Genomic DNA, 23450 nt, shown 5'->3' with positions numbered 1-23450 from the left:
CTTGTTCATTCCAATGGTTAGCTGCAACCATCCTCATCTATATCAGTAGTGCTCTGGCAGAACCTCTCAGGAAACATCCATATCTGGCTTCTGTCAGCAAGCACTTCTTGGCATCAGCAATTTTGTCCCTGCCCCACTCTCTACTGTCCAATCATGATGCCTTGACATCAACCTAGAAAAGAGTGGAGCAGGGACTGAACAAAAGGTCTTCCACAGCATTCCCACCTTGGGATCCATCCCATTAGTAGCCACCAAACCCAGTCTCTATTGCTGACCACAATACCCTTCACCAGCACCATGAGTCACAGCCTGCAGTCACACTCCTCATTGTGGTGGTCATGAACTATAACCCTTTGATGCTGTAAGCTTGAAAATAAGGTGCTTCAGTAAGGTATTTATCACAGCATGACCATTAGAATAAAAATGGTCCAATTGGTTCATAGGGAGTAGCAGTGTTAGGAGGCTTGGACTTTGAGTAGGTGTGGCCTCCTTGGAGGCAGTGTGTCTGTGGGGGTGAGCTTTGTTTTTCAGAAGCTCAAACCAGGTCCAGTGGCTTTGAAAGAATAAAGATTTTAAACTATCCCCCACTGACCCTGCTGTGAGGACAAGTGCACCTCACAGCAAAGAATAACATAACATATTTTGGGGATGTAGCCTGGCTATAGCCACCACAAACCATCTGGCCTCGATAAGGCCTGACTCAACAGTCCTGAGAAAAATGAGAATTAGGGTCAGCTTGCCCCAGAAGGAGGGTGGCCTAGAGTTAAACTGAGCCCAAGTTACAAACCAATGAAATTGCTTTGTGTGACTGTTGCCAACTACCTATGTAATTTTCCCTATAAATTCCTTCCCCTAATTGGGCTCGGGGTCGACTCCTCTGTCTCCTGTGTGAGATACATGTCGTCCCCAGAGCTCTGGTTCCTCAACTATACCTCTTGTTTATTACATCAAGATCGGTTTCTTGTGAGTTCTTGGGGGTTGTATCGTCTCGAGATTTGAGTGGGGGTCTTCCCCACCCCGGTGGTCTTTCAGCTTGTTCTCCTACTGATGCCTGCTGATCCACGTATAGAGGTCTCAGCTTCTCCTCTGTAAGATATCTGCCTGAATGCCATTCCTGCCGAAGTAATAATGGACTATCTCTGAACTATAACAAGCCCTACATGAATGTTTTCCTTTATGAGTTGTCATAGTCATGGTTTCTCTTCGCAACAACAGAAACCTTAACTAAGACACAAGCATAGAAGAGTAACTAAGACAGACTACATGCAGGGGCCACCATACCTGGTTTGGTCCACTTCTGAAGACCATCCCCGTGCTCTATGCACTTGATAAGCAATCACTGTATCAACTGAACCTCATTCCCAGCTCTACAGATTTTTCTCTTCTAATTCAGGTAACACTGGGTCACTATACAGGTGTTCAATAGACCTCTAAGCCAAACAGGGACCTCTGAGATATTCTGGCGAGGGACTCCTGGAAAGGAGGAAATGAATGGATGGATCAGATCAGCACTGTGAAAGGACTAGGCCTGTTCAGCCACCAAATACATTATCTGGAGGAGACCATGGGGCAACTGGAGCGCCCTCTGCAGCTCACTACTCTGTGTGCTGCTAGTGTGGTGTGTTTCTACTGGCTCTGCACCTGACTCCTCCCAGTCCTGTTCCTGCTGGGCGGGAAATCTTGCTGGTGTGGCAGCTGCCCTGAACTGTAACTTCCTTCCTGTTCTCATCCTGTAAGAGTCCAGTTCCAACCTCAGAGGAACACTGCAGCTTTCTGTCCCTAGTCTTGTTTATCCTTCTCGTTGGGCCACACCTGCCACCAAGGCAAAACCCAGCCAGGAGCTCAGGTGCAGGAGAAACCATGGGGAAGGCTTTCTTTCCATCACAGAGAGATTTCCAGAGGGTCAGGAACTTTTGGGGAGATTTTATCATGAATCAGAACAAGGGACATAACAAGTTCCTTTAGCTCTGGAAAAAAACAAAAAACAAAAAACAAAAAACAAAAACAAAAACAGTCCAAGTTCCTGGAAGGCAGAGCTAATCCAAGGCAACTGACTCCCTCAGGTGGTACAACCCCAGTTCATGATGTGGTTCTACCCCATTGGTTGGTAGTTTTGTAGTTTCATTTTCTCAGTTCCAACCCTCAAAGTCTTAACTTTCATTTCTCTACTGGCTCACCAGAGGACCGGAGTAGTTGACTGAATTCTCAGGACTTAGACTCTGCCCCAGGTTTGCTCCTTTCCACAGATTCAGGGTCACTTGGTTGAGATATGGAGGTGTGAGTTAGTTTTCGACTGCAAGTTTGGAGGAATTTAGAAGACAACACTCTTTGCTCTGGTGAGTTTAAGTTGAAACTGAGAAGGGGAAGGGGGTTGGAGGGGAACTGCTGGCTTCCTGCCGAGTATTCTGGGGATAAGGAGGCAGAGAGAGGGTGGCCTTCAGGAAAACAGTTTTCAAGGTCTGGAGAGGTTCAGTTATTTTTCAAACGGACATCGGTATTTCTTTCTAACTTTTAATTATGAGTTACAACTTTAATCTCCTGCTCCAAGGCAGGCACTGCTCTCCCACAAAAGAAGTAGTATAGCCAGAGTGCTGTTTGAAAACAAAAGTTTAAGATTTCTCTGAGTAATAATGGATTTACCTGTAGTTCTAAGGGCTTATTCCCTTTGCCCTATCTCTGTGATTAGAAGTCTTGATCTCTCTGTAGTCTCCTATTAATTTACTTGTACTATGAAACAATCTATAGGGAATTCCTAATGTTGCTTAAAAATCATTACCATTGCCTGCCTTTTCCCTTGGGCCATATGTGCTATACCTAAATCAAGATCAGCCCATGCTAGCAATTCTGGCTACAAAGAAAGCTGAAACGGAATGATCCAAAGTCCAAGGACCTAATAAGACCAAGTCTAAAGGAAAAAAAATAGCCAGGGAGTGTAGCTTATTGGTGCAATTAGTGGGCTGGAGGTGCACTTGCAAGTTTGTACCAGACCCTAATTCAATTCCAAGGAAAGAGACAGTGGATGGAGTTCAGAGAGAGAGAGGGGGGGGGGGGGAGGGAGGTAAGGAGAGAGAGAGAGAGAGAGAGAGAGAGAGAGTGTGTGTACTTTCTAGAAGTCAAGGCTTTTCTATTCCTGTATAACTCGGGTTGACCTCATGGACTTGTCCTGGGTTGCCTCCCCAGCTGCTGGCATTACAGGTGAACATTACTGCCCCAGAAGAAACAACGAGAGCTCCTAATGGAATTTAGTGACATAAAAGACTGAAAGATGTCTGCTGATAAAAAGATCTAGAGAGCTTGAGAACCATGAAAGAAAAGAAAGGACTTGGAGCAGGGAATCCAGGCTTCACACAAGCTAATGTGGACACCTGAAGACACAGGTCAGGCCTTCCTGTGTCCAGGTGAACTTGAGGACTGTCAAGAGTCCATTCATCCCCCTTCCCTTTGCTCTGTCTTGCTTTCCATCAGTTGGGGACACCTGTTTTCTAAGCATAGGAATAACTGTCTTTACTAACATATGCTATGAGATATTAAAATGCACATTTTAGGGTTGCCCAGTCTTAGTGCCAACGACTAAGGCGTACACATTAAATTGCTTCGATACTACTTAGTAAATGAAGCTGGGACAATTAATTTGCAAGACCTATTTGGAAAAGGACCATTTCTTATGTGACGTCAGTACTTTGAAGTTTCATCATTCTTAAAGAAACAGTTTTACTTATTACAGAGTTCAAATACACTGAGTGAAGACCATAGACTAAAATTATAATGAAGTGAATGCATTAAATATTGCTAGTAGCCAAATTAAAGTCTTGTCCCACAGAAGAGGCTAGAGGAAGTATATTTCAAAGTGGACATAACAATCAACTCGTTGAGATGTGTAACTGAGAAACTGCTTGTACTCACTTCAGGAAGAGCTGATTCATTTCCTGGTCCTAGGTAATAAATGGGTTCTCAAAGTCAGCATAGCAGTTTTACATCTGGGGAAGAGAGCAAGGAGTCAGAGTTACCAGGAACTTATCTTTCAGGAATTTCAAATGGGTGCCTAGCACAAAATGGAGCTTCCTTGGCCATTACATACTCAAAAACAACAGCAACAAGTACTATCTGTAGACTCTTGTTTGATTTGAACAAACCTAGTTATTGTTTCTTAGTGTTTCTTTTTTTAAAAGATTAATATTGGTGGAATAGTGGAACATTTGAGGGATTATATGGAAACCCAGTGCAATGGAAACTTCCTAAAGTATATAGAGGTGATGCTAATGAGGTCTATTAATAATGGAAGAACCTCAACGGACAATCTCTTGTCACCAAGCAAGGCTTCCAATAGTGGGGCTGGATTGCATTCAATTGAGTTACTGACCAACAGGATCCCATAGAGATCCTGAAACAACCCAGGCTGTTGCTAAGACACCTGTCACTCTATGCAAAATGATAATGGTGGCCCACTTCAGAGGAAAAGCCCACATAACTCATTGAACATGGAGATTCAAGCTGGTGACTACATGAAACCTTTGCCCCGAAGTTCTAGTCTCTGATACAGGAAGGTACTCTACAGGCCACCAAAAGAGGAACATAAACACCAACCCAACCTCAAAATCTTTACCTCGAATCTGTCCTGCCTGCAAAATATGCTAGGGCAATGGTGGCACAGAACTTGTGGGAGGAGCTAACCAAGGAGTATGACTTGAAGGAGCTGACTTGACTAAAGGTCCAGTCGCCAAGAGTGAACACATACCTAGCAACGTTTCAGCACTCAAGAACCAAAGAATAATAGTGCGGATACCTCAGTAACACCAACCATTATTGGTCTAAAACACACACACACACACACACACACACACACGCATGCACGCACACACACGCACGCACACACACACATGGTATTTTGTTTGAGTTGTGTATTTGTGTGCCTGCCTGCGTGCACATACATTTGAAAAAAAGAGAAGACTGTCTGTGGAAGTCAGAGGTACTGGATTCTCTGAAGCTGGAGTTATGGGCATCTGGGAGCTATTACATGTGGGAGCGAGGAACTAAAATTGTATCTTCTGCAAGACCAAGTACTCTTAACCATTGAACCCTCTCTCCAAATGAAGGTAGCATTGGCATTTAACTGATCCACTTTTTCATCTTTGTGTCAGTGTCTTACTAGATATGTGTCTGTTCACCACTTGAATGCCCTGAGCCCAATAATGTCCAAAGAGTCTGTCAGGTACCCTGGGATTGGAGTTACAGACAATTCTGAATCACCTTGCAGGAACTAGGAACAGAATAAAGGATCTCTGAAAGAGCAAGTAGGGCCCTAAACTCATGAACCCTGTCTAGCTCCTCATACAGATATTTTAACAATATTCATATCCATGAGTGCAGTTATCCTTATATGTAATTATATTATCTTCCATTTCGTTCAATATTTTTATAGTTTTTGTGGGCAGATATTTCATCTTATGTGCACGGTATTTGTCTGCATGCATATATGTGCACCATACACATGTCATGCTGCCAGAGCCCAGAAGGTGTCAGATCCATTGAAACTGAAGTTACAGGGGCTGTGAGAGCTCTATGAGGGCTGGGAACAGAACCACAGTTCTCTGCAAGAGTAGGCAGTGCTCTTGACCACTCAGGGATTCCTCCATTCCATTCCCTGTGTTTCAAATTTAACATTATTTTGCTATTGAGACATTATAGCCTTGAATTTGCCATGCTCTCTCCTCAGCCTCCCAAGAAACCGGATTTAGAGGTCTGCACCACCAAACCATGCTTCCTCCTCCTCCTCCTCCTCCTCCTCCTCCTCCTCCTCCTCCTCCTCCTCCTCCTCCTCCTCCTCCTCCTCCTCCTCCTCCTCCTCCTCCTCCTCCTCCTCCTCCTCCTCCTCCTCTTCTTCTTCTTCTTCTTCTTCTTCTTCTTCTTCTTCTTCTTCTTCTTCTTCTTCTTCTTCTTCTTCTTCTTCTTCTTCTTCTTCTTCTTCTTCTTCCTTCTCCATACACTGTTTGACTGTGGTTGTCTGCATCTGTCTAAGTCAGCTATGGTTGGAGCCTCTCAGAGACAACCACACTAGACTGCTGTCTGCAAGCATAACAAGTATCGTTAATAATGTCAGGGATTGGTGCTTGCCTGTGGAATGGGTCTCAAGTTGGGCCAGGTGTTGGGTGGGCATTCCCTCAGTCTCTATTCCAATACCCTATCCCTAAATTTTTAGCAGCAAGTTATTTAAACCTATTAGGCTTCCTACAAGTCGAGCACACACTGCACCCACCCAAGAGCTCTCTGGATTCTCAAATGAAACACACACACACACACACACACACACACACACACACACACACACACACATACTTGCATGAACACAAGCGTGCTAGCATAATTTTGATATGCCTTGACTAGCTCAAGGGCTGGGCAGTTCTAATCCACACCTCCCTCAACCCCCACCCCATGCCTCCCCATTAGCACAAGGTCCTCTTCAGTATTCTCAGCCTAACTTGCTAAATTACTATTTCATCTCTGCTACCCCTGACCCAATTGTGGGAGTGACCTGAATTTATACAGGGCTGGTTGGCTTTCTTTCCTGCAGCTCCTGTCCCTTTCTGTGTTCCTAGTCCTCACACCCCTCCCTTTGCTCACCCATTGGCCACTAGAATCTTTATTTCCCAGTCAAGACCAACTTGAGGCAGGGGCCTGCAGCATTTTACAAGCAAATGTGGAAGTATCCATGTTAACTGGGAATCCATTAAATCAAGCACCCAACATGCATTTCTTGTAGATAGGATAAATTTGTGGTCAGAAGTTTTGTGGGTGACTTGGTGTCCCTAACGCTCCATTGGGACTCCTGTCTGGCTATAGGAGGTGGACTCCTAAGGTTCCATATCCCCAATGAGCCATGGCTAAGGTCACTGCCATTAAGTTTTGGGCACCTCCCTTATCCCAGGTCTTTGTCTCATCCTGGAAATGCCCCCTACTTCCTCACCCCTGTCCGTTTCAGATTTCCATTCATTCTCATAGCCATCTGTAAATCTCTTCTGTCCCTCCCCACACCTGATCCTGAACCCCCACATTTCCTTCACCATCTGCTCTCCTACCCAGTTTCTTCACTCCATCTACCTATTTTGATTATTTTATTCCCCCTTCTAAGTGAGATTCCTTTATTAGAGGACAATCAGAGAAACCATTGCATATGTGCATTAGGACATAGGAGTGTTCATACTCCATGTCAGCCTGAGCTCTTTCTGGTAAGAAACAGGCAAGAGGGTCAGAGTGAGTCTCACTGACTAGTGCTGACAGTAGAGGAGTGGTGAGAACTATGAAAGGTTTTGGTGCTTTTGGCACTGAAGATTGTGCCTGGGAAGGATAGGGAAGGATAGAAGGGAGGTCAAACAAGGCTGGGTTTTTTTTGTTTTTTTTTTAATTTTTTTTAAATTTATTTAATACGTAATAATAATTCTTTGGTTTCCCGGTAAACATCCCCCTCCCCCCTCCCCTTCCTTATGGGTGTTCCCCTCCCAACCATCCCCCCATTGCCACCCTCCCCCCAACAGTCTAGTTCACTGGGGGTTCAGTCTTAGCAGGACCCAGGGCTTCCCCTTCCACTGGTGCTCTTACTAGGATATTCATTGCTACCTATGAGGTCAGAGTCCAGGATCAGTCCATGCATAGTCTTTAGGTAGTGGCTTAGTCCCTGGAAGCTCTGGTTGCTTGGCATTGTTGTACATATGGGGTCTCGAGCCCCTTCAAGCTCTTCCAGTTCTTTCTCTGATTCCTTCAACGGGGGACCTATTCTCAGTTCAGTGGTTTGCTGCTGGCATTCACCTCTGTATTTGCTGTATTCTGGCTGTGTCTCTCAGGAGAGATCTACATCCGGCTCCTGTCGGTCTGCACTTCTTTGCTTCATCCATCTTGTCTAATTGGGTGGCTGTATATGTATGGGCCACATGTGGGGCAGGCTCTGAATGGGAGTTCCTTCAGTCTCTGTTTTAATCTTTGCCTCTCTCTTCCCTGCCAAGGGTATTCTTGTTCCCCTTTTAGAGAAGGAGTGAAGCATTCACATTTTGATCATCCGTCTTGAGTTTCATTTGTTCTAGGGATCTAGGATAATTCAAGCATTTGGGCTAATAGCCACTTATCAGTGAGTGCATACCATGTATGTCTTTCTGTGATTGGGTTAGCTCACTCAGGATGATATTTTCCAGTTCCAACCATTTGCCTACGAATTTCATAAAGCCGTTGTTTTTGATAGCTGAGTAATATTCCATTGTGTAGATGTACCATATTTTCTGTATCCATTCCTCTGTTGAAGGGCATCTGGGTTCTTTCCAGCTTCTGGCTATTATAAATAAGGCTGCGATGAACATAGTGGAGCACGTGCCTTTTGTATATGTTGGGGCATCTTTTGGGTATATGCCCAAGAGAGGTACAGCTGGATCCTCAGGCAGTTCAATGTCCAATTTTCTGAGGAACCTCCAGACTGATTTCCAGAATGGTTGTACCACTCTGCAATCCCACCAACAATGGAGGAGTGTTCCTCTTTCTCCGCATCCTCGCCAGCATCTGCTGTCACCTGAGTTTTTGATCTTAGCCATTCTCACTGGTGTGAGGTGAAATCTCAGGGCTGTTTTGATTTGCATTTCCCTTATGACTAAAGATGTTGAACATTTCTTTAGGTGTTTCTCAGCCATTCGGCATTCCTCAGCTGTGAATTCTTTGTTTAGCTCTGAACCCCATTTTTTAATAGGGTTATTTGTTTCCCTGCGGTCTAACTTCTTGAGTTCTTTGTATATTTTGGATATAAGGCCTCTATCTGTTGTAGGATTGGTAAAGATCTTTTCCCAATCTGTTGGTTGCCGATTTGTCCTAACCACAGTGTCCTTTGCCTTACAGAAGCTTTGCAGTTTTATGAGATCCCATTTGTCAATTCTTGATCTTAGAGCATAAGCCATTGGTGTTTTGTTCAGGAAATTTTTTCCAGTGCCCATGTGTTCCAGATGCTTCCCTAGTTTTTCTTCTATAAGTTTGAGTGTATCAGGTTTGATGTGGAGGTCCTTGATCCACTTGGACTTAAGCTTTGTACAGGGTGATAAGCATGGATCGATCTGCATTCTTCTACATGTTGACCTCCAGTTGAACCAGCACCATTTGCTGAAAATGCTATCTTTTTTCCATTGAATGGTTTTGGCTCCTTTGTCAAAAATCAAGTGACCATAGGTGTGTGGGTTCTTTCTGGGTCTTCAATTCTATTCCATTGGTCTATCTGTCTGTCTCTGTACCAATACCATGCAGTTTTTATCACTATTGCTCTGTAATACCGCTTGAGTTCAGGGATAGTGATTCCCCCTGAAGTCCTTTTATTGTTGAGGATAGTTTTAGCTATCCTGGGTTTTTTGTTATTCCAGATGAATTTGCAAATTGTTCTGTCTAACTCTTTGAAGAATTGGATTGGTATTTTGATGGGGATTGCATTGAATCTGTAGATCGCTTTTGGTAAAATGGCCATTTTTACTATATTAATCCTGCCAATCCATGAGCATGGGAGATCTTTCCATCTTCTGAGGTCTTCTTCAATTTCTTTCTTCAGTGTCTTGAAGTTCTTATTGTACAGATCTTTTACTTGCTTTGTTAAAGTCACACCGAGGTACTTTATATTATTTGGGTCTATTATGAAGGGTGTCGTTTCCCTACAAACAAGGCTGTTGACAGTAAACTCTGTCTACTCTTCAGTAAAAGAGAATAACATTTTCATACATGAATTTTGCCATTTGGGATGACCTAAAAGTACAGTACTTGAAGTACGGCAAAGTACTACTTGCTATGTCACCAAACCTCCTTCCATATTTCTTCCTTTGTTCTTTTAACTTATCACTGTGGTCCTTCCTTGGCCTCTGCACAGGGTTCATTCTGATCCTCCATCTCTTACTTGGCCCCTTTCCCCATCCCTATCACATAGGCACCAGTGCAGAAGTGTGAGGAGTCAAGACAGCACAGGATCACAGCAACTATGGCCTCATCAGTCCTGGAAATGATAAAGGAGGAGGTGACCTGTCCTATCTGTCTGGAGCTCCTGAAGGAACCCGTGAGTACTGATTGCAACCATAGCTTCTGCAGAGCCTGCATCACACTGAACTATGAGTCCAACAGGAACACAGAAGGGGAGGGCAGCTGCCCCGTGTGCCAAGTGTGTTACCTGTTTAGAAACTTAAGGCCTAATCGACATGTGGCCAACATAGTGGAGAGACTCAAGGGGTTCAAGTCCATCCCAGAGGAAGAACAGAAGGTGAATGTCTGTGCACAACATGGAGAGAAACTCCAGCTCTTCTGTAAGAAGGACAAGATGGCCATCTGCTGGCTTTGTGAGCGATCTCAAGAGCACCATGGTCACAAGACAGCTCTGGTTGAAGAGGTGGACCATGAGTACAAGGTAAGGAGCAGGAGAATACAGGAAACAAAGCAGAAAACATTAACAGATGGAAAACCACTTTGTGTGACAGGACACTTACCTGAGCAATATAGACTTGGAACTTGATATATCACGCTACACTCCTTTACATTTTGACTCCTAAATAGAGATGCTGATTTATTCCACTGGAGCATAAGAGAATCTGCCTGGAATACAATTACTAAGATACAAAATATATTTTGGAACTGCTTCTTTAAATTGAGTTGGTATCCGAGAAATCCAAATCTATAGAAAAAAACGTCCTGCTGATTTATTCTGTGTTTATATCCTTTCAATGTTAATTGATATTAACAATTCATTCAAAGGACCTAACATGCCATCTAGTGACTTTCAACAATGGGGTTAATAAACACATGACACATAGCAGTGAAGAGAATGTCCACGTGGCAACTGAAACATCAGGGAGGAGAGGAAACTTTCCATAACGAGAAACACAGCAGCAAGTTCTGTGCTTGATCTTTGTTTTCTGTTGTTTGTTTTTGAGACCCAATATAAACTCACAGAGTCTGTGGCTGTATGCACAGGACATAAAAGGGGCTGCACCAGATAGGATTCTGGGACAGGAAGGAGACGTGGACATATGACCCACCTCTAACCCAGAAGCAATCTGTAATTGATAGCTACTTGAAGTGAAAAATTATTTTTCTTTAAGGAGTCACGCTGGGGAATAGACCATTCTTTTTTTTTTTTATTAACTTGAGTATTTCTTATATACATTTCGAGTGTTATTCCCTTTCCCAGTTTCCGGGCAAACATCCCCCTCCCCCCTCCCCTTTCTTATCGGTGTTCCCCTCCCCACCCTCCCCCCATTGTCCCCCTCCCCCCAACAGTCTAGTTCACTGGGGGTTCAGTCTTAGCAGGACCCAGGGCTTCCCCTTCCACTGGTGCTCTTACTAGGATATTCATTGCTACCTATGAGGTCAGAGTCCAGGGTCAGTCCATGTATAGTCTTTAGGTAGTGGCTTAGTCCCTGGAAGCTCTGGTTGCTTGGCATTTTTGTACATATGGGGTCTCGAGCCCCTTCAAGCTCTTCCAGTTCTTTCTCTGATTCCTTCATCGGGGGTCCTATTCTCAGTTCAGTGGTGTGCTGCTGGTATTCGCCTCTGTATTTGCTGTATTCTGGCTGTGTCTCTCAGGAGCGATCTACATCCGGCTCCTGTCGGTCTGCACTTCTTTGCTTCATCCATCTTGTCTAATTGGATGGCTGTATATGCATGGGCCACATGTGGGGCAGACTCTGAATGGGCGTTCCTTCAGTCTCTATTTTAATCTTTGCCTCTCTCTTCCCTGCCAAGGGTATTCTTGTTCCCCTTTTTTTTTTCTTTTTTTTTTTTTATTAACTTGAGTATTTCTTATATACATTTCGAGTGTTATTCCCTTTCCCGGTTTCCGGGCAAACATCCCCCTCCCCCCTCCCCTTCCTTATGGGTGTTCCCCTCCCAACCCTCCCCCCATTGCCGCCCTCCCCCCATAGACTAGTTCACTGGGGGTTCAGTCTTAGCAGGACCCAGAGCTTCCCCTTCCACTGGTGCTCTTACTAGGATATTCATTGCTACCTATGGGGTCAGAGTCCAGGGTCAGTCCATGTATAGTCTTTAGGTAGTGGCTTAGTCCCTGGAAGCTCTGGTTGCTTGGCATTTTTGTACATATGGGGTCTCGAGCCCCTTCAAGCTCTTCCAGTTCTTTCTCTGATTCCTTCATCGGGGGTCCTATTCTCAGTTCAGTGGTGTGCTGCTGGTATTCGCCTCTGTATTTGCTGTATTCTGGCTGTGTCTCTCAGGAGCGATCTACATCCGGCTCCTGTCGGTCTGCACTTCTTTGCTTCATCCATCTTGTCTAATTGGGTGGCTGTATATGTATGGGCCACATGTGGGGCAGGCTCTGAATGGGTGTTCGTTCAGTCTCTGTTTTAATCTTTGCCTCTCCCTTCCCTGCCAAGGGTATTCTTTTTCCTCATTTAAAGAAGGAGTGAAGCATTCACATTTTGATCATCCGTCTTGAGTTTCGTTTGTTCTAGGGATCTAGGGTAATTCAAGCATTTGGGCTAATAGCCACTTATCAATGAGTGCATACCATGTATGTCTTTCTGTGATTGGGTTAGCTCACTCAGGATGATATTTTCCAGTTCCAACCATTTGCCTACGAATTTCATAAACTCGTTGTTTTTGATAGCTGAGTAATATTCCATTGTGTAGATGTACCACATTTTCTGTATCCATTCCTCTGTTGAAGGGCATCTGGGTTCTTTCCATTTTCTGGCTATTATAAATAAGGCTGCGATGAACATAGTGGAGCACGTGTCTCTTTTATATGTTGAGGCATCTTTTGGGTATATGCCCAAGAGAGGTATAGCTGGATCCTCAGGCAGTTCAATGTCCAATTTTCTGAGGAACCTCCAGACTGATTTCCAGAATGGTTTTACCAGTCTGCAATCCCACCAACAATGGAGGAGTGTTCCTTTTTCTCCACATCCTCGCCAGCATCTGCTGTCACCTGAGTTTTTGATCTTAGCCAATCGCACTGGTGTGAGGTGAAATCTCAGGGTTGTTTTGATTTGCATTTCCCTTATGACTAAAGATGTTGAACATTTCTTTAGGTGTTTCTCCGCCATTCGGCATTCCTCAGCTGTGAATTCTTTGTTTAGCTCTGAACCCCATTTTTTAATAGGGTTATTTGTTTCCCTGCGGTCTAACTTCTTGAGTTCTTTGTATATTTTGGATATAAGGCCTCTATCTGTTGTAGGATTGGTAAAGATCTTTTCCCAATCTGTTGGTTGCCGTTTTGTCCTAACCACAGTGTCCTTTGCCTTACAGAAGCTTTGCAGTTTTATGAGATCCCATTTGTCGATTCTTGATCTTAGAGCTTAAGCCATTGGTGTTTTGTTCAGGAAATTTTTTCCAGTGCCCATGAGTTCCAGATGCTTCCCTAGTTTTTCTTCTATTTGTTTGAGTGTGTCTGGTTTGATGTGGAGGTCCTTGATCCACTTGGACTTAAGCTTTGTACAGGGTGATAAGCATGGATCGATCTGCATTCTTCTACATGTTGCCCTCCAGTTGAACCAGCACCATTTGCTGAAAATGCTATCTTTTTTCCATTTGATGGTTTTGGCTCCTTTGTCAAAAATCAAGTGACCATAGGTGTGTGGGTTCATTTCTGGGTCTTCAATTCTATTCCATTGGTCTATCTGTCTGTCTCTGTACCAATACCATGCAGTTTTTATCACTATTGCTCTGTAATACTGCTTGAGTTCAGGGATAGTGATTCCCCCTGAAGTCCTTTTATTGTTGAGGATAGCTTTAGCTATCCTGGGTTTTTTGTTATTCCAGATGAATTTGCAAATTGTTCTGTCTAACTCTTTGAAGAATTGGATTGGTATTTTGATGGGGATTGCATTGAATCTGTAGATTGCTTTTGGTAAAATGGCCATTTTTACTATATTAATCCTGCCAATCCATGAGCATGGGAGATCTTTCCATCTTCTGAGGTCTTCTTCAATTTCTTTCCTCAGTGTCTTGAAGTTCTTATTGTACAGATCTTTTACTTGCTTTGTTAAAGTCACACCGAGGTACTTTATATTATTTGGGTCTATTATGAAGGGTGTCGTTTCCCTAATTTCTTTCTCGGCTTGTTTCTCTTTTGTATAGAGGAAGGCAACTGATTTATTTGAGTTAATTTTATACCCAGCCACTTTGCTGAAGTTGTTTATCAGCTTTAGTAGTTCTCTGGTGGAACTTTTGGGATCACTTAAATATACTATCATGTCATCTGCAAATAGTGATATTTTGACCTCTTCTTTTCCGATCTGTATCCCCTTGACATCTTTTTGTTGTTGTCTGATTGCTCTGGCTAGAACTTCAAGAACTATATTGAATAAGTAGGGAGAGAGTGGGCAGCCTTGTCTAGTCCCTGATTTTAGTGGGATTGCTTCAAGTTTCTCTCCATTTAGTTTAATGTTAGCAACTGGTTTGCTGTATATGGCTTTTACTATGTTTAGGTATGGGCCTTGAATTCCTATTCTTTCTAGGACTTTTATCATGAAGGGGTGTTGAATTTTGTCAAATGCTTTCTCAGCATCTAATGAAATGATCATGTGGTTCTGTTCTTTCAGTTTGTTTATATAATGGATCACGTTGATGGTTTTCCGTATATTAAACCATCCCTGCATGCCTGGGATGAAGCCTACTTGATCATGATGGATGATTGTTTTGATGTGCTCTTGAATTCGGTTTGCCAGAATTTTATTGAGTATTTTTGCGTCGATATTCATAAGGGAAATTGGTCTGAAGTTCTCTTTCTTTGTTGTGTCTTTGTGTGGTTTAGGTATAAGAGTAATTGTGGCTTCATAGAAGGAATTCGGTAGGGCTCCATCTGTTTCAATTTTGTGGAATAGTTTGGATAATATTGGTATGAGGTCTTCTATGAAGGTTTGATAGAATTCTGCACTAAACCCGTCTGGACCTGGGCTCTTTTTGGTTGGGAGACCTTTAATGACTGCTTCTATTTCCTTAGGAGTTATGGGGTTGTTTAACTGGTTTATCTGTTCCTGATTTAACTTCGATACCTGGTATCTGTCTAGGAAATTGTCCATTTCCTGAAGATTTTCAAATTTTGTTGAATATAGGTTTTTATAGTAAGATCTGATGATTTTTTGAATTTCCTCCGAATCTGTAGTTATGTCTCCCTTTTCATTTCTGATTTTGTTAATTTGGACGCACTCTCTGTGTCCTCTCGTTAGTCTGGCTAAGGGTTTATCTATCTTGTTGATTTTCTCAAAGAACCAACTTTTGGTTCTGTTGATTCTTTCTATGGTCCTTTTTGTTTCTACTTGGTTGATTTCAGCTCTGAGTTTGATTATTTCCTGCCTTCTACTCCTCCTGGGTGTATTTGCTTCTTTTTGTTCTAGAGCTTTTAGGTGTGCTGTCAAGCTGCTGACATATGCTCTTTCCTGTTTCTTTCTGCAGGCACTCAGCGCTATGAGTTTTCCTCTTAGCACAGCTTTCATTGTGTCCCATAAGTTTGAGTATGTTGTATCTTCATTTTCATTAAATTCTAAAAAGTTTTTAATTTCTTTCTTTATTTCTTCCTTGACCAGGTTATCATTGAGTAGAGCATTGTTCAATTTCCACGTATATGTGGGCATTCTTCCCTTATTGTTATTGAAGACCAGTTTTAGGCCGTGGTGGTCCGATAGCACGCATGGGATTATTTCTATCTTTCTGTACCTGTTGAGGCCCGTTTTTTGACCAATTATATGGTCAATTTTGGAGAAAGTACCATGAGGAGCTGAGAAGAAGGTATATCCTTTTGCTTTAGGATAGAATGTTCTATAAATATCCGTTAAGTCCATTTGGCTCATGACTTCTCTTAGTCTGTCTACATCACTGTTTAATTTCTGTTTCCATGATCTGTCCATTGATGAGAGTGGGGTGTTGAAATCTCCCACTATTATTGTGTGAGGTGCAATGTGTGTTTTGAGCTTTAGTAAGGTTTCTTTTACGTATGTAGGTGCCCTTGTATTTGGGGCATAGATATTTAGGATTGAGAGTTCATCTTGGTTGATTTTTCCTTTGATGAATATGAAGTGTCCTTCCTTATCTTTTTTGATGACTTTTAGTTGGAAATTGATTTTATTTGATATTAGAATGGCTACTCCAGCTTGCTTCTTCTGACCATTTGCTTGGAAAGTTGTTTTCCAGCCTTTCACTCTGAGGTAGTGTCTGTCTTTGTCTCTGAGGTGTGTTTCCTGTAGGCAGCAGAATGCAGGGTCCTCGTTGTGTATCCAGTTTGTTAATCTATGTCTTTTTATTGGGGAGTTGAGGCCATTGATATTGAGAGATATTAAGGAATAGTGATTATTGCTTCCCGTTATATTCATATTTGGATGTGAGGTTATGTTTGTGTGCTTTCATTCTCTTTGTTTTGTTGCCAAGACGATTAGTTTCTTGCTTCTTCTAGGGTATAGCTTGCCTCCTTATGTTGGGCTTTACCATTTATTATCCTTTGTAGTGCTGGATTTGTAGAAAGATATTGTGTAAATTTGGTTTTGTCATGGAATATCTTGGTTTCTCCATCAATGTTAATTGAGAGTTTTGCTGGATACAGTAACCTGGGCTGGCATTTGTGTTCTCTTAGTGTCTGTATGACATCAGTCCAGGATCTTCTGGCCTTCATAGTTTCTGGCGAGAAGTCTGGTGTGATTCTGATAGGTCTCCCTTTATATGTTACTTGACCTTTTTCCCTTACTGCTTTTAATATTCTTTCTTTATTTTGTGCGTTTGGTGTTTTGACAATTATGTGACGGGAGGTGTTTCTTTTCTGGTCCAATCTATTTGGAGTTCTGTAGGCTTCTTGTATGTCTATGGGTATCTCTTTTTTTAGGTTAGGGAAGTTTTCTTCTATGATTTTGTTGAAGATATTTACTGGTCCTTTGAGCTGGGAGTCTTCACTCTCTTCTATACCTATTATCCTTAGGTTTGATCTTCTCATTGAGTCCTGGATTTCCTGTATGTTTTGGACCAGTAGCTTTTTCCGCTTTACATTATCTTTGACAGTTGAGTCAATGATTTCTATGGAATCTTCTGCTCCTGAGATTCTCTCTTCCATCTCTTGTATTCTGTTGGTGAAGCTTGTATCTACAGCTCCTTGTCTCTTCTTTTGGTTTTCTATATCCAGGGTTGTTTCCATGTGTTCTTTCTTGATTGCTTCTATTTCCATTTTTAATTCCTTCAACTGTTTGATTGTGTTTTCCTGGAATTCTTTCAGGGATTTTTGCGATTCCTCTCTGTAGGCTTTTACTTGTTTATTAATGTTTTCCTGTGCTTCCCTAAGTGTGTTCATGTCTTTCTTGAAGTCCTCCAGCATCATGATCAAATATGATTTTGAAACTAGATCTTGCTTTTCTGGTGTGTTTGGATATTCCATGTTTGTTTTGGTGGGAGAATTGGGCTCCGATGATGGCATGTAGTCTTGGTTTCTGTTGCTTGGGTTCCTGCGCTTGCCTCTCGCCATCAGATTATCTCTAGTGTTACTTTGTTCTGCTGTTTCTGACAGTGGCTAGACTGTCCTATAAGCCTGTGTGTCAGGAGTGCTGTAGACCTGTTTTCCTTTCTTTCAGTCAGTTATGGGGACAGAGTGTTCTGCTTTCGGGCGTGTAGTTTTTCCTCTCTACAGGTCTTCAGCTGTTCCTGTGGGCCTGTGTCTTGAGGTCACCAGGCAGCTTTCTTGCAGCAGAAAATTTGGTCTTACCTGTGGTCCCGAGGCTCAGGTTTGCTCGTGGGGTGCTGCCCAGGGGCTCTCTGCAGCGGCAGCAACCAGGAAGACCTGTGCCGCCCCTTCCGGGAGCTTCAGTGCACCAGGGTTCCAGATGGTCTTTGGCTTTTTCCTCTGGCGTCCGAGATGTGTGTGCAGGGAGCAGTCTCTTCTGGTTTCCCAGGCTTGTCCGCCTCTCTGAAGGTTTAGCTCTCCCTCCCACGGGATTTGGGTGCAGAGAACTGTTTATCTGGTCTGTTTCCTTCAGGGTCCGGCGGGGTCCTGCCGCTCCTGGGCCCTCCCCCACGGGAGCCCAGAGGCCTTATACTGTTTCCTCTTGCGCCAGGGATGTGGGCAGGGGTGAGCAGTGTTGGTGGTCTCTTCCGCTCTGCAGCCTCAGGAGTGCCCACCTGACCAGGCGGTTGGGTCTCTCTCTCACCGGGTCTGGGAGCAGAGAGCTGCTGCTCTTGTTCCCCTTTTAAAGAAGGAGTGAACCATTCACATTTTGATCATCTGTCTTGAGTTTCATTTGTTCTAGGCATCTAGGGTAATTCAAGCATTTGGGCTAATAGCCACTTATCAGTGAGTGCATACCATGTATGTCTTTCTGTGTTTGGGTTAGCTCACTCAGGATGATATTTTCCAGTTCCAGCCATTTGCCTACGAATTTCATAAAGTTGTTGTTTTTGATAGCTGAGTAATATTCCATTGTGTAGATGTACCACATTTTCTGTATCCATTCCTCTGTTGAAGGGCATCTGGGTTCTTTCCAGCTTCTGGCTATTATAAATAAGGCTGCAATGAACATAGTGGAGCACGTGTCTTTTTTATATGTTGGGGCATCTTTTGGGTATATGCCCAAGAGAGGTATAGCTGGATCCTCAGGCAGTTCAATGTCCAATTTTCTGAGGATCCTCCAGACTGATTTCCAGAATGGTTGTACCAGTTTGCAATCCCACCAACAATGGAGGAGTGTTCCTCTTTCTCCACATCCTTGCCAGCATCTGTTGTCCCCTGAGTTTTTGATCTTAGCCATTCTCACTGGTGTGAGGTGAAATCTCAGGGTTGTTTTGATTTGCATTTCCCTTATGACTAAAGATGTTGAACATTTCTTTAGGTGTTTCTCAGCCATTCGGCATTCCTCAGCTGTGAATTCTTTGTTTAGCTCTGAGCCCCATTTTTTAATAGGGTTATTTGTTTCCCTGTGGTCTAACTTCTTGAGTTCTTTGTATATTTTGGATATAAGGCCTCTATCTGTTGTAGGATTGGTAAAGATCTTTTCCCAATCTGTTGGTTGCCGTTTTGTCCTAACCACAGTGTCCTTTGCCTTACAGAAGCTTTGCAGTTTTATGAGATCCCATTTGTCAATTCTTGATCTTAGAGCATAAGCCATTGGTGTTTTGTTCAGGAAATTTTTTCCAGTGCCCATGTATTCCAGATGCTTCCCTAGTTTTTCTTCTATTAGTTTGAGTGTGTCTGCTTTGATGTGGAGGTCCTTGATCCACTTGGACTTAAGCTTTGTACAGGGTGATAAGCATGGATCGATCTGCATTCTTCTACATGTTGACCTCCAGTTGAACCAGCACCATTTGCTGAAAATGCTATCTTTTTTCCATTGGATGGTTTTGGCTCCTTTGTCAAAAATCAAGTGACCATAGGTGTGTGGGTTCATTTCTGGGTCTTCAATTCTATTCCATTGGTCTATCTGTCTGTCTCTGTACCAATACCATGCAGTTTTTATCACTATTGCTCTGTAATACTGCTTGAGTTCAGGGATAGTGATTCCCCCTGAAGTCCTTTCATTGTTGAGGATAGCTTTAGCTATCCTGGGTTTTTTGTTATTCCAGATGAATTTGCAAATTGTTCTGTCTAACTCTTTGAAGAATTGGATTGGTATTTTGATGGGGATTGCATTGAATCTGTAGATTGCTTTTGGTAAAATGGCCATTTTTACTATATTACTCCTGCCAATCCATGAGCATGGGAGATCTTTCCATCTTCTGAGGTCTTCTTCAATTTCCTTCTTCAGTGTCTTGAAGTTCTTATTGTACAGATCTTTTACTTGCTTTGTTAAAATCACTCCGAGGTACTTTATATTATTTGGGTCTATTATGAAGGGTGTCGTTTCCCTAATTTCTTTCTCGGCTTGTTTCTCTTTTGTATAGAGGAAGGCAACTGATTTATTTGAGTTAATTTTATACCCAGCCACTTTGCTGAAGTTGTTTATCAGCTTTAGTAGTTCTCTGGTGGAACTTTTGGGATCACTTAAATATACTATCATATCATCTGCAAATAGTGATATTTTGACTTCTTTTCCGATCTGTATCCCCTTGACATCTTTTTGTTGTTGTCTGATTGCTCTGGCTAGAACTTCAAGAACTATATTGAATAAGTAGGGAGAGAGTGGGCAGCCTTGTCTAGTCCCTGATTTTAGTGGGATTGCTTCAAGTTTCTCTCCATTTAGTTTAATGTTAGCAACTGGTTTGCTGTATATGGCTTTTACCATGTTCAGGTATGGGCCTTGAATTCCTGGAATAGACCATTCTTAAGGAAAGCCCCATGCCCAGCAGTAGATGTACAGCAATCACAAATGCACTGGGCCCTTAGTAGGAGGTTGTTTCTCTGAGAACATTGTCAGGGCTCTTCCTCTCCTTTTTCTGTTTAGAACTTTATAGGTTCTTTGCTTTTATACCATGGCTTGAGTATTTATAGGAATCTTATGTGTTCAAAACATATGCTCTGCACTTCTTGTGATTTTCATTTAGCTCTTTTTATGGTTTGTTTGTTTTGTCATATTACAGTGTGTTTGCTTTTTATTTCTCTGATTGTATATTCTTTTATTGTGTTATTTCTTACATACCTCTTTGTTTTCTTTTTTAAACTATCTATTGGTTCTTTGTGAATTTTAATCATGTACTCCAATCCCACTCATCTCCACCTCCTTTCCTACCTGCCCTTCACCCTTGCAACCTCCCCACTATCAGTGAAAATAAAAAAAACTCATTGTGAAAGCTGTAGTGTGTCACACTGAGTCCTACAGAATACCCTTTAGTCCATAATTCCTTCCTTGCAAATGTTATTGCAACGAGTCATTGATCTGGTCTGAGGCCTCTGGCTTCTTTTACTTTATCAATACTAGAACCTCACTAGGACTCCTCTCAGATAGCCTGTTGTAGCCCTGTGTCATGATTATCCTGTAGTATTGGATCTATATGACTGGTCCCTTCTTGCACTCTAGCAGTTCATTGATGGGGTAGATGTTGCAGTGGGGCAGTTCTAAACCCTGGGTCTTGGCCTGAACAGTATCTGTGCTGGTCAGCCTGCAGGCTCTCTCACACCTTTGAGTCCCACTGACCAGCAATCCTGGTAACCAGAACCATCTCTATCCTGATGCCCATGTGAGGTACAGGGCCACCTCTCCCAAGTTTTGTTTTGTTTTGTTTTTTTGTTGTTGGTGGTGGTGGGTTTTTTTTTTTTTTTGCATTTTTTATTAACTTGAGTATTTCTTATTTACATTTTGAATGTTATTCCCTTTCCCGGTTTCCGGGCCAACATCCCCCTAGCCCCTCTCCCTCCCCTTCTATATGGGTGTCCCTCTCCCCATCCTCCCCCCATTACAATCACTTTCACTGGGGGCTCAGTCTTAGCAGGACCAGGGCCTTCCCCTTCCACTCTCTCCCAAGTTTTTAAGCTGGTGAGACATGGCCAATTCTCTCACTCTCATGACCCTGTGCCAGTTCTCCTGATTGCCATAGATGGCAATGGGTAAAGGGAGGAGGGTGTTTCTCCCTTGTCTGCACCACTGCCCAGCAGACAAGAGGGAGGGTTCTCCTGCTTTCACACCATTAGGGCCAGCTAACCTGCAACACCTACATCCAGGGCCCGCTCTACTGTGCTGCCCAGTCAAGGTGCAGGACCAGCTCTCCTGAGTGCTACAGCAGTTCAGGGGCAGGACCAGCTCTCCTGCTCTCATGACCCAGGGTCAGCTCTCCTGCTCTATGTAGGTGTCAAGGGTCAAGGGTGGAGGAAGGCATCTCTCCCTCAACTATGCTGTCACACAGCAGACAAGTTTCAAGGCCAGCTCTCACCCACTCACACACACACCCGTAAGGCCTGCTTACTAGCACACCCATCATCAGGGTCAGGTCTACTATCCTGCCTAAGTAAGCAGCAGGGCCAACTCTCCTGCATCTGATAGGTAGCAAGGAGTGTAGATGTGTGTGTGTGACTGGGAAGGAGGGGTTAATCGCTCCCTTCTCCATGTCACCTCACAGCAGACAAGTGGCAGAGGCAGCTCTCCCAGCTCACACACTTGGGTCATCTCACCTAATCCCCTGGCACAGGGATTGGCTCTACTGTGTTGCTCAGGAAAGGTATAGGGTCTACTCGCTCATGTGCTGCTGAGAACAGGTGCCTCTTTGTTTTCTAACAAGAAACACAAGGGTGGAGATCTGGATGGGAGGGGAAGGGAAGTAGTGAGGAACCGGGAGGAGTAATAAGAGGGAAAAACTTAATCAGACTATATTGTATGAGGCTATATTGTATGACTTAGCACTTAAGAGCACAGACTGCTCTTGCAGAGGTCCTGAGTTTAATTCTGAACAACCACATGGTGTCTCACAACCATCTATAATGGAATCTGATGCTTTCTTTTGTTATGCAGGCATACAGACAGAGCACTCATATACTTGAATAAATACTTTTTTTAAAAGGTGCCTTGAAATATATATTGTATGAAAAGTATTTTCAGTGAAAGAAAGAAACTTAACTACAAAAAAGGAATTAAAAGGAGGAAGAAAGGAAAAGAAAAAAGAATGTTCACGTGGCCAATGAACGTTGTTGCGCAGGTTTTAATCCTAGAGCTGAGGCAGGTGACGCTCATCGGTCTCAGTGTTCAGGAGCGTACCTGTCTACACAGTAGCTACAGGCAAGCCAGGGCTGCACAACATGACCCAGTTAAAAAGTAGTGCAGGTGTCAAACACCACGTTTTAGGGGCATGTGATGTATGTGTGTGTGTGTGTGTGTGTGTGTGTGTATATATATATATATATATATATATATGATCAGAAAACTAACAAAAGGGTCCTGGCTTTCTAATGCTAGAAGCAAAATAAAAGGTTTCTACTGAGTGGGATGACTGACTTAGAGAGATTTTTCTGTCTTTGTCTGTATGGGGATGGTGGGTAGAAAATACAAAAATCAATCGAACCATAGACTTTTAAGACTTTCATATTTTATGTATATAAATATTGACTCGAGTTTTTCAAAAGAGAACAGTCTTAGGCTTCCAGGCTTTCCTGAAGAGTTTCTTGACCTTTGCTTAGGGACAGAAGTCCTACTAATCACACAACTTGACTCTGCTACAATTTTTTTCTCACAGGAGAAGCTGCAGGATGCTCTGCAAAAGCTGATGGAAAAAGAGAAAACATGTGATGAATGGCAGGATGTCATTCAACAGCAGAGAACTTACTGGGAGGCAAGTGGGGACCCTTCTTAAGGGAGTCAGCCTGATGCCCAGGAGGGACCTGGTCAAGAAGCTACTGGGATCTTTACCTCTTGGGATTTCATGAGGCCAAGAGGCCTTGATTACTCCTCCTTATTGGTTCCTCTGGAGCTAGAGATGCAGAGTCAGTGTATCACAACTGAGCTGGGCTCTGTGAGGAGCTGGCATCATGGAGGGTACTTGGTCAGAATGACTGCTGGGTCCAACTCCTGTGGTACCTTCTGAAACTCCAAATGTTCTGTAATATACTTGGGAAT

General features: G+C 43.1%; 1 protein-coding gene across 4 annotated transcripts in view; it reads left to right on the top strand.

Annotated features, from left to right (window-relative positions):
• The first annotated feature begins 2156 nt into the window (after positions 1–2156).
• Positions 2157–23450, top strand: part of Trim30d (tripartite motif-containing 30D) — a 29972-nt gene continuing 8678 nt past the window's right edge. For 2 of the 4 annotated variants that reach the window (XR_015647323.1, XM_087601340.1), the window contains exons 1-4: positions 2157–2336; positions 3181–3377; positions 9932–10402; positions 23071–23166. Coding sequence is in view for 2 of the 4 variants with exons in the window: in XM_087601340.1 (XP_087457466.1) it covers positions 9983–10402; positions 23071–23166 (516 nt within the window). In the remaining 2 variants the exon portion in view is untranslated. The remainder of the gene's footprint in view (positions 2337–3180; positions 3378–9931; positions 10403–23070; positions 23167–23450) is intronic. The other 2 variants (XR_015647322.1, XM_087601331.1) reach the window with 1 other exon arrangement.

Source organism: Rattus norvegicus, chromosome 1 (assembly GCF_021556685.1).
Source record: "Rattus norvegicus strain SHRSP/BbbUtx chromosome 1, alternate assembly SHRSP_T2T, whole genome shotgun sequence".
NCBI classification, from domain to species: Eukaryota; Metazoa; Chordata; class Mammalia; order Rodentia; family Muridae; genus Rattus; species Rattus norvegicus.
This window is presented reverse-complemented; position numbering and strand designations above follow the sequence as displayed.